This window comes from Leguminivora glycinivorella, chromosome 3 (genome assembly GCF_023078275.1).
Source record: "Leguminivora glycinivorella isolate SPB_JAAS2020 chromosome 3, LegGlyc_1.1, whole genome shotgun sequence".
NCBI classification, from domain to species: Eukaryota; Metazoa; Arthropoda; class Insecta; order Lepidoptera; family Tortricidae; genus Leguminivora; species Leguminivora glycinivorella.
The window spans coordinates 25140018-25152182 of record NC_062973.1 but is presented as its reverse complement, the minus strand read 5'-3'; the positions used below and the strand labels follow the sequence as shown (position 1 = coordinate 25152182).

General features: G+C 38.0%; 1 protein-coding gene across 1 annotated transcript; it reads left to right on the top strand.

The window, feature by feature from the left end:
- Nucleotides 1–1299: 1299 nt before the first annotated feature.
- On the top strand, nt 1300–11881 carry LOC125224870 (muscarinic acetylcholine receptor M5). Its single transcript, XM_048128371.1, is given in 6 exon segments — nt 1300–1376; nt 4586–4721; nt 8443–8626; nt 9576–9876; nt 9979–11312; nt 11315–11881. Coding segments are annotated over 6 exon segments (2385 nt in total). The 3' UTR covers nt 11668–11881.
- The last annotated feature ends 284 nt before the right edge of the window (nt 11882–12165 follow it).

Below are 12165 nucleotides of genomic sequence, written 5' to 3'. Positions count from 1 at the left end.
TGGAATGATGCATGTGATATTTGTGGGACATTTGTACACGTTCTACCATAGAGGAATAAGTAAGGGAAGATTTGGAACTCCATGCATGGGTAAATGCGGGTTATTTGTAGTGACATCTAGCGACAATCACACGTTAATCACGCGTCAAATGGCGTAAATTATCAGTACCACTACTCGATACTAGGTGTTAACAGCGTTAACAGTGTCTCGTCTGAAAAAATATTTTTTCATTTTTTATTTTATTATAAATGGGCTTACTCTTGGCCACAGACTAGCCAAAGGCAAAGACGTGGCCTACGATGGAGTGAGCTCGCCCAGAAGATGCCTGTTCACTCTTGATTTAATATTAGAACAATTTACAACATATATTACAAGTAGAAGGAATTGAAAACAGAATACTGATTAATACTATTGTAATATTAGCTAAAAATTGGTGAGCATTAGATTCTTCGTTTGTCGCGACGTCTATTGACTAGTAGTAGTACTGATAATTTACGCTATTTGACGCGTGATTATCGCTAGATTCACTCCAAATAACCCGCATTTACTGTTGTATGGAATTACAAGCTCTTCCCTTACTTATTCCTCTATTATGCTTTCTACTATAGGAAAGTTTTACTTACTTTTACACTGCTATAGAAAGTAAGTCAATGGTAAGGGTACTTAGTCTACAATGAAAATTTAGCATCTACTGTCTATATATTATTTTGAAGAAAATGTAAAGTAATATAAGTAGTAGGTTTCGAACTTGAGTAGGTATAAATTAAAAAAATGCTTATTGAGTATAGAATTTGAGTAACAGAAACAAAAACGATTATTTATTTTAGGATTTTTTTGAAAGTTGAATACGGCAAATACATTTCAAAAACTTATGCATAGAGATGTACTCAATGAACTTTCAAAGAAGGTCCCTGATTTTGTCTTTACCTACGACGAGTAATTACTAAATACAAAATTTACACGAAACTCTCAACCTCCTTACCTCCTTAGAACTTGTACACTCCTTTTTCTGCGTATTTAACACAGCAAAATGGAGTGTACATGTTTCTAATGGGGTGGCAACGCGCATATGACACTCTTTGAGTTGCAGGCGTCCATAGGTTACGGTGACCACTTTCCATCAGGCGGGCCGTACGCTTGTTTGCCACCGACATAGTATAAAAAAAACCTTTTCCACAACCGTTTCACAGATCCGTCAACGTCCATAGATAAAATTTCAACAACACCCGTTTGTTTCAGACGGGCGTCTGAGGCGTCCGCCAGATAACCGTAGACAATAATATCGCCTTCGATACCATAATGAACTCGACGGAAAGCCTGGACGTCAACAGATCTACACCGATATACACCATCGGGACGAGTTTTATTACACAGTGGTGAGTTTACTCTTACATAGTGTTGCAAGGAAACGGCTTTTCTGGCTTAAAAAAACATGAAAAAAAAACCGTGAAAAAAAAATTTTTTTTTTGGAGTATGTTTTTTTTCTAAAGGACGAAATCTCAAAATTTGCTAAACAGTTAACGTAAAGTCTAAAAAACCGTATAAAAGTATTAACTATTAAACGAATTTACATTTAATAACTTTAATTTCTGGTTTTATAAAACTAACATTTACACAATCTGTAGTTAGTAGTTGTCGCTATTTACTGTTGGAAACACCACCGCCTCTCCACGCGCCGCGCCGCGTCGGGGAGTCCCCAATAAACGTTTGCATACTGAATGTTTATCGAAATAATTTAGAAAGAAACCATGGTGCTTCGTTTTTAGGGTTCCGTAGTCAACTAGGAACCCTTATAGTTTCGCCATGTCTGTCTGTCTGTCCGTCCGTCCGTCCGTCCGTCCATCCGTCCGTCCGCGGATAATCTCAGTAACCGTAAGCACTAGAAAGCTGAAATTTAGTACCAATATGTATATCAATCACGCCAACAAAGTGCAAAAATAAAAAATGGAAAAAAAATGTTTTATTAGGGTACCCCCCCCTACATGTAAAGTGGGGGCTGATATTTTTTTCATTCTAACCCCAACGTGTGATACATCGTTGGATGGGTATTTAAAAATGAATAAGGGTTTACTAAGATCGTTTTTTGATAATATTAATATTTTCGGAAATAATCGCTCCTAAAGGAAAAAAAAGTGCGTCCCCCCCCTCTAACTTTTGAACACTATGTTTAAAAAATATGAAAAAAATCACAAAAGTAGAACTTTATAAAGACTTTCTAGGAAAATTGTTTTGAACTTGATAGGTTCAGTAGTTTTTGAGAAAAATACGAAAAACTACGGAACCCTACACTGAGCGTGGCCCGACACGCTCTTGGCCGGTTTTTTTATCATGCTTTTTTTCATAATTCCAAAAAAAAACTTTTTTTTTATTTGCAACCCTACTCTTACACTTAAACTTTATGTGATAAGAGGCATACGATCACACAGGTCAGAGAGTTGGAGATGCGTTGCTGCCAGCCGGTAACGTTGTTGTACGCTCTTTTCTTGAAGGTTTGAAGCCCAAAAATACGCGCCTTCGATACCATAATGAATTCGATGGAAAGCCTGGACGTCAACAGATCTACACCGTTATACACCATCGGGAGTTTTATTACACAGTGGTGAGTATATAAAGCTGAATGTATACCTACAGGTTATTGCTGCAAGTTATGAAACATGCAAGAAAGAGATGCAGATATGTGCCACTCACTCTTGCCCATCGTTGCGTCTCAAAACTTGCAGCAATAACAACAATTGCAGGACAGGTAGAAATTCAGCTACTCGTGTGCTTTTTTATGGGACAAGAGGCAAATAAGTAGATAGGTCGCCTGGTGGTTTGCGATAATGTACACCCAAACAACAGATGGGTTGGAGATGCGTTGCTAGCCTTTAAGATGTTTAGGTATATTATATGCTTTTTTCCGAAATACCGCAGATGACAGTTAATTCCACAGTTTAGCTGTATGAGGCAGGAAGTTTCTGGTGAAACGCACATTTGAGAAACTGATCAACTAAGTGAAGCAGGGTATAATTGTTGGTGGCCAATCGTAAGATCAGACGTAACGTAAAATAAGAAAAACATTGACTCGTTCCCCGAGTATCCTGAGTTGCCTGTATTTTTAGACACGCCTTTCTAGCATCTGTAGTAACCTAAGAAACTTATCCCGCCTATCTATGTTGCCAGCCGATTGAAACTTCCTTTCATACCGTGAAATGCTAAATCTGTGATTGGTTCCCTAAGGGCCAGTTGCATCAACCACATTTGACAAACACATCATCGTCACGCAGCAGACGTCTATGGAACTTCCCATAGAATAAAATTTTACGAACGCTTTAACGGTGACAAACGGTTTGATGCAACCTGCCCTAAGTCTACTGAGCCCTAAGCTGAGGTCCTATTTCTGAGTAGTTCGGATATTTGAAGCAACCCACCGAATCTATTATGTTATGTCTGTCTTTTAGTTTTATGCAAATACAATCAATAGGAACATAATTTATATATACAGAGTGGGGCTTGTAACAAAGGCGAAGAATTGAACTCTAGGCTATTCTCCTTATACTGATCAACATTTGTTCGGCGACTTTTAAAAATAACTTGTATTTTGATTTTTATCACCCTTGAAAGTTTTTTCTAAGAGGTAATGTATTGCGAATTCTGTTAAGTCTAAAGTGTGACAGACAACGTCAATGACAACAATAATGGCGTACATTGAAGCTAACATTTATTTTGTATGAAAAATTAAAAATTTAAAGACTTCATAATTTTTAAAAGTCACTGAACAAATGTTGATCAGTATAAGGAGAATAGCCTACAGTTCAATTCTTCGCCTTTGTTACAGGCCCCACTCTGTATATAAGTACTTTATTGAAATAACTCTTATTATCACAAAATTAGTCCCAATTCTCAAGATTCTGCAATTTAAAACTACCTTTTGACAATCAATTGTAATGTTAGAGTAAATACCTGTTATAAATATTTCATCAGAATCATGAATCAGGAATTGAAACCAAATCCAATACGAAGAGCTTAAAAATTTTACAAATGCAGTCGCATAGAATTAAACTGCGCATCAAATGCGATTCTCCAGGCTATTTTAGAACTAGGTCGGATAGAAACTAAATAAGTGAGTTTAAAGGAAACTATAAAGTGAAGGACAGGTTTCTAAACAATCAGTCTGAACTAAACTAATCTATAAATACAATTTAAACTAGTTGCTCTATGTAGACCTTCGTGGTATGCCTCGAGAACTCAAAAACAAAAGAACCTTACTTCTTAATGTCATTACCACAGTCAAGTTAATACCACCATGGAGTCTTAAGCGCCATATACTCGTACATTGCTATTAGTGACTAAGCCTTTTGTGAAAATTTCCACATTATCACAAAACTCCAAAAACGGGATCGACAAAAGATCAAAAAATCTAGTCACAAAATTTTACGAGAATCAGTTAAGGATTGCGACCGAAATCGAGTAAAACCTTAAACCTACGCTGATACCTACTCCACTTAGTGAACTAATTCGATTCAGAATAGATCTCAGATATTCTTGAAAATTTCTTGCTGGTATTTTTATTACGAAAGAAAATAAATAGTTCCCTTGTTTGCAGGAAACTGCTAAAACTGAAGCAACGTACATGCCTCCCGACCGACAGTCCCAGCGAGTGCCAGAACATCTACCTTTTCAACGGGTCAAACTACTCCGACGTATACTACTATAACAACTCCACGGATAGCAACGGACTGGTAAGAAATCATCATAATATCTATATGACTCTCTTTCTCTTTCACTCTTTGCCTAGCCACATACCATTTCACTTGGGATCGGCTCTCCTCGACAATCTTCGCCACTCTTCGGTTTTGAGTCATCGTGGGCTTTCTTTAGGTCTTTTTTGAAAAATACAAAATACAAAATCATTTATTCAGCAAATAGGCCACGGGGGCACTTTTACATGTCAACATTACAGAGTATTCATTAAAGTTAAACAAATGAAATTAATAGAAATATTAACTAAAAATATTAATCATAAGCAAAGTAGCTATACACTGATATAGAATTAGAGATGTATAAAGTCTCTAAATGTCATATTATTACTAACTATAATCAATACATAAAGAAAGTGCAAACAGATACAAAGATAAAAGAAATCTATAATACTTCAATAGTTGTAAAAGACTGAATATTACAAGTAAAAATATTATACTTAATCAAATAATCCATGGAGATGTATAGCGTCTCCAAGAGTCAAATTTTATAAAATTAAAATATTTAAAAGTAAAAACCTTTGTCAAATAATACAAAAAAAAAATACAGAAAATGAACAGCTAAATTACACATTTCAAGAGATGTACAAGTCTCTAGTTGTCAATCATTAAAGAACAAATCAAGTTTACAAATAAGGGCCAATCAAGGTTACAAATTAAGTTTAAAAATATAATCAAAATCTCAGAGATGTATAAGGTCTCTAAGTGTCCAAAAAACTAACATTAACTTAATCAAACGACAACAAGGTCATTAAAGTAAGGAATCTATTTTAAAATAAAATATAATCAAAATCTCAGAGATGTATAAAGTCTCTAAGTGTCCAAAAGCTAAAATTAACTAAATTAAACGACAACGTGATGGTCTCTAGTGTCATCCTTAAGACATTACTTACTTAAGTTTAATTCTTACAAGAACCGAATGTAGTGTCTCGCAATCCGCTCAAAAGTAAAGTTAAATAATCTAACAAAACATGTGGCCCAGGTAAGCTTGAACAGACCAGTCTCCACAAACAGCACCCGTTCACGAGTATGACGCGTATCTCAGCCATCGCCTCCCTCAACCTCCATTCGGGAAGGTGGCGACCCGATCAACACGCCACCGTAAGCAAAGACTTTTAAGCGAGCATGACATGTTCAAGCTAACAGCAAATTGACAAAAGAAAAATCGACACAGTGAAACACGACATTAAGCTTGTAGGTGACATTAAAGAGGGCAACAATGCCTAGTATAGCTATACATAACTAATTACATGCTCAACGTGACTTAGAGATGTAAAGGTCTCTAAGGGTCAGTGTACTATCATACTTTAAATAAATTTTATATAACTACGCTATATAATGAAAACAAAAATCTTAGAGGTGTATAAGGTCTCTAAGCGTCCTACTAACATAACTAATGATACAATACAATCACATGAGAAAAATTTCGCTGTGTCATTTTTACTGGATACTAGTACGGTTGTATTACAAACTTCTGCTACCATAATCAAGCTACTGGCTTAAAGGCATTTTTATCATCTATAAAATCATTTACCGTATAGTAAGCTTTACCTAGCAAACAGCGCTTAACATGTGACTTAAATTTGCCGAGTGGCAAGTTCACTACATCAATGGGGATTTTGTTATAAAAACGTGTACAGTTCCCAACGAAAGACGTACTAACCTTACGGAGACGGTGGAAGGGCACGGCAAGTTTATGTTTGTTTCTAGTGCTATAGTTATGGATATCACTGTTAAGCTTGTATTCATGGATGTTTTTCCTAGCATACATAATATTCTCAAGTATGTACTGAGAGGCAACGGTAAGAATGTTCACCTCTTTGAATTTCTCTCTTAGGGAAGCTCGAGCGCCCAGTCCATATATGGAACGTACAGCTCGCTTTTGCAGCACAAATATCGTCTGAATATCTGCGGCTTTACCCCATAACGGATATCCCATTTTTCAGGGGTCTGCCGCGCTTGCTCGTACCGGGATACATGTACCTAGCAATGCACGGTCGAGAAGTTTCCAAAGTTGCAGAACATTCCTCATGAGAAATTTCGGTAACTTCTGAGAATGTACCTATATCGTTTTTTCTAAAAAAAATACTGTCTTTGGTTAGCGCGATGGTTATTCAGGAAATAAAATTATGGAAACGAATTAAGTACCTACATCGCGTATATACTTAACGAGTTCAGAATACGAGTACATCCCAACGTTTCGATCTCTTTACTGCATTCGTGGTCAACGGGTTGGCCAAAAATCAGTCTCTGACTCCGAAAAAAGTATATGGAACTTTCTTAGTCCCTTGCTACTCGTCGTAAATTATTGACTCGGGGTTCACGTAGATCTAACTCCGCCATGTCGTTCTCAAAAGATAACTTTGTACAAAATGGGAGCCAACAAAATATCCCGTAGCAAAATTGTCGCTAACTTAGTAAGCGTCAATACCATTTCACTTAGCTGAACCATTAATCAGCTGCGCTCTAGATATACCTACCCATATTTTTTCCTACATTGTTTACGCCAAAATATTGCAAACCAAAACAGGCGTTGACAAAAACACAAACAGTCCATTGTTCGGAATTCAAAACGATTTGCTAAACAAAACAGCATCAAGCGATTTCACTCGCTTTGTAAACAATATTTGAATGTCTCTCAGAAACCGCTTCCGTAAATATTAAATAGAATACTTAATAGAGCAAATTAGCCTAGTTTCCAGCATTTTAGCCTTGTAATAGAAAACTCATTAGAAGATAGGTTTGCCGACTCGTGGCATTTTATCGATTGTGAAAGGCGTATAAAGTCATTTGTTTGTTTTTGTTAGCGGTTGTGAGGAAAAATGGGTATAAAAGAAGCCCATTTTGTAGCCGAGAATAAATAAACGGTATTTCAAAGTCAATGCAACCTTGGCGATAGGGCCGCTTGCTCGGTACCTGCGATTTTCTTTGTGTTAGTTTAACTATTATACCGACTCCAATGACCTTTCATTGAAAGGTTAAGCGTTTAGTTTTACTTTTAGCTAATCTAATTTTTGATAAAAGAATAAATCAATGATTGAAAAGTAATGTCAAATAACATAAAATGATTTAGGTAAATTTATTCTTTATTGCACAAAAGAAACACATTATATAAAAGGGAATAGGTATAATGCCATTTTCTGCTTGTCAAATTTGCCCAAAGCAGAAGCTATCTATTACAAGTTGTTATTGTTCATGACTGTATCTATGCATTTTTTCGCTTACGCACGTTCTTCCTTCATCGAAAAGCTAATCGTATCTCATCTTAAATCTGCGGGAGCCCTTACGGATACACTTAGACCCATCGGGATCTTTTGTGCAATTACCCCCTACGATCCTAAGATCCTTCAGCTATTCAGGAGCTTCTCGACCATCTCCACGTATCGGATGATGATGCTCATGGGTAGCTCTCTGAAATCATTTGGTATTATGTAACCTGTTCCAAAGTTCTTCATTCTTTGTTTGGCGAGGGCGTGACATTCAAAGCTAATAGGTAATTTATATTTCATACAGTCGTCATCAAATTTATCCGAGCTGTGCGTATTTCGGTATTTTTGAAGGCTTTGGCAGTTCCGACATAACTGTACAGTACGAGTTGAAATTCTCATTGCTCCGACTTTCCAGACAACAATAATTAATATAGACTCACTCAATCACCACCGTTTTATTTTAGAAAGAGTTGTCAATAGTTATTTCTTCACAGGAACCAATACTCCCACCATTCCCGCTGTGGCTGGCCGCGATCTTCGCCACGTGCCTTCTGCTGGTCATCCTTCTGACAGTCAGCGGCAATGTTCTTGTGCTCATGGCGTTCCTCGTCGATCGGACTATACGGCAGCCAAGCAACTACTTTATTGCTTCACTTGCGGCCACAGACCTACTTATAGGTAAGATAATCAGTACCTGTAAAGTTGTAAGCTATTTTACGTCTTAGTGCAAATCAGAAAAAAACTTTTACTCTTGTCAGTCGAAATATACGACGGCCCAGTAGGTAAATACTTCACCGCCTCACTTGGTGCCATCAACTTTCTCATAGGCATCATCAGAACTTACTGTCTGTTGTATGTTGTTGGGTATCCTGAAGAGTTATTGGGAAAATGTTGGTTATTAACTTACTCGTTGATCGGACTACACGCCAGCCGAGCAACTTCATCGCCTCGCTCGATGTCCAGACCTTTTCATAGGTAATACAATTTTTTTTCTGAGTAGAGAAAGTAATGCTTGTAAAAAACCTAGTTGACTCAACTCAATACAAATAGTTCAATCGTATTTTTAGTTGATATTGTCAAATTGTAATGCTTCATTGCCCGAGCTGTACCGCTAATAGTTATTTGTTTTACCAGTAGGTAAAGTCGTTGTTTAACTGCACGTGCCAATATTAATACCCGAGCAAGCGAAAAATTCCAAAAAGTGGAATCTTGAGCGTTGCGATGGTTTCAAGGTACGAAGGTTAAACAAACTGAAGCACAAAAACCTTTTTCACCACACCAACACGAATAAAATACTAACTGTAAAACATCAAATTGAATCTATTCCATCAATAAATTCGATATTTACGATTCAAAATCGTCATTTATAACTATATTCTACCAGTCAGCTAAAGAAATCAAGTTTTTGTATGAAATATCTTTGCACTCTTGTGGATAAAATGCCATTTTGCTATCCGTTTTCGAATAGCGAAATTGATCTTTATCAGTTGGTATGTGGTCGATCAAAATTTGAAAAGGAAATACTAAACCCCCACAAATTGCAAGCGACGGTTAGCAATTGAATTTCACTAAAGCTCGAGAAACTAAGCTGTTGCTTCTATTAAAATAAGATTGTCCTTGTCCGCAGGTACAATATCCATGCCATTTTACACAGATTACGTTTTGAAAGGCTACTGGCATCTCGGCCCTCTCTTGTGCGATCTCTGGCTCTCCGTCGACTACACCGTTTGTCTAGTATCACAATACACCGTGCTCCTTATTACTGTGGATAGATTCTGCAGCGTTAAAATAGCAGCTCGATATAGAGCATGGCGGACTAAGAACCGAGTTATTTGGATGGTGACTGTCACCTGGATCATACCAGCCTTACTGTTCTTTACAACAATTTTTGGATGGGAACACTTCATCGGCTACAGGGATTTGCAAGAAGGAGAATGCGCTGTACAGTTCCTAAAGGATCCCATCTTTAACACAGCTTTAATTATCGGATATTACTGGACAACATTGATTGTCCTTATTGTGCTATACGCGGGAATATTTAAGACTGCTTATGATATGCAAAAGAAAAGTGAGGCGAAACAAAGAAAGATGCAATCCATGGTGGCTTTGAGTGCGGGTGTCATGTCTGGAATGGCTGGACGGGCTGCAGGTATGGCAGCACTTTCTAAAGCCACAATTTCTAGTGAGGATCAAATGAAGGCATCCGAATCTGTAAGAAAAGATTCAACATCTAAGGGCTCATTAGCAGCACCTTTGCTAACGCTTGGAGGGTCAACTGATTCTAATTCTAGCCAAAAATCATCAGCTCATAAAAGCAGCGCCACTGTTACTGCCACATCAACAACTGCTGAATCAGATGGAGATAAGAAAGAAGATCAAGTTGAAGCGGAAAGATCTAGTAGTCCCGCTTTTGACTCTGACGATGAAAGCACTACTCAAACCAATGTCAAAAAGCGGCCGTCGGTAGCTAACCTCGTGATGCAAACTGGAGCGCTTCAACTGCTCAATAATATGCGCATGAATGGAGGTATGTTAATCAAACCAGATATGAAACAAACCTCTGTAACAAAACAGGAACTTGATAAACCTAAGTCTTCTCTGTCACAAATATCCGAAAAAAGTTTACTCGACACTGATAACCCTGACACGTCTCAGACAGGACCAGCTGTGCAAGCGCCAACAGTGCCTCCGTCAAATACCAGTGTCACCTCTCCGACTTCTTCAGGTATAGCTACGCCATCTGAACAACGAGAAGTATCGACTACTATTGCTCAAAGAATTATACCTCCACCTACTGAGTTCAGGTGTAGCCCTCCCGTATCCGAAAGCCCTCCGTCTTATTCCGAATCCTCTCGAACAAGAACTGTTAGAGTAGTAAAAGATGGCAATACTTATGACGTATTGGTTGGAATGGATGGTGCTGATTTGAGGTATATGGACGAAAGTTCAGTCATCGTTCCTACACCGACTAACGAAAGTCCTCCCTCTTCTGTGACGTTTCCAACCGCAACTGAGCCTTCATCTCCGCCAACTTTGAATAATGCAACCAATGTCACTAATACTTCCCTTTTACAAGCGGCTCTTATTAGAGCTACAGCGGAGGCCAAAGCACCAGCGCCTAAATCGAGCTTCTCACCGCCACCACCAATAAAAGTTAACACAGAAGTTAGTTTGACGACGGGGGAGCGACCCAAACCGGTGATAACTTTAGTGTCAACGTCTTCCAGTAATAACGAGCAGCAGTCACCGAAGCGGCCTGAAATTATCTCGCCATTGAAACTAAACCCTTGCATTATGCCAGCTGTCGAAAACAGCGAAGCGTCTAGCCCCGCCGTTACTGGGTCAGGCCGTGGTGACTCGAAGAAAAGTTTGTTAAAAACATTGGAAAGAAACTAAAAGTTAAACGTTCGAAGCGCGACGGCCTGTTTCCAAGCATCGGGCGGCAGAAGTCCAAGTCGGAAAATAGGGCGAGGAAGGCGTTTAGGACTATTTCGTTTATTCTCGGCGCGTTCGTGGTATGTTGGACGCCTTATCACATTTTAGCTTTAGTGGAAGGTTTCTGCACGGATCCGCCCTGTACGAACAAGCATTTATACATGTTCACGTACTTTTTATGCTACGCTAATAGTCCTATTAACCCTTTCTGCTACGCCTTGGCTAACCAGCAATTCAAAAAGACCTTCACGAGACTCCTCCGGGGCGACTTCCACATTACCTAGTCCATGTATGTGGGGCATAAGGCGTGAATTTACCAACCCCCGGCTACTCGCGCACAATTTTAAATGACTATTCAAATGTTGTTTATGATAAGACAATACTGTATTTTAAATCCAGTAAGAATGCTTTCAGTGTATAGAATGAAATGTGTAGAAAGTGTATTTAAAATGTAGGCTTTTTAAAAGCCTAACCACTGATATTAGCGTTGTAAATAATGTATTCGTTGGTAAGTTAATTTCAGTCATAAAGTTCAGAACTGACAATAAAATGTTAGATTGTGTATATAAAAGTTGTAGTTATGTATGTGAACTTAAAGTCTCTTTATAATTCTAGCTAAGAAGATAACAATAATCACTTTAAGTGTTGCTTTAGAGTCAAGCCGTTGTAAAAACGTAATAGGTACGTATTTATATCAAAGTGATGTATGATCGACCGTTTTACATTAAACGTTTGTATTGTGATGTGGCTATGAACTCTAGATCTTTTCTGAGTAAAAAAAG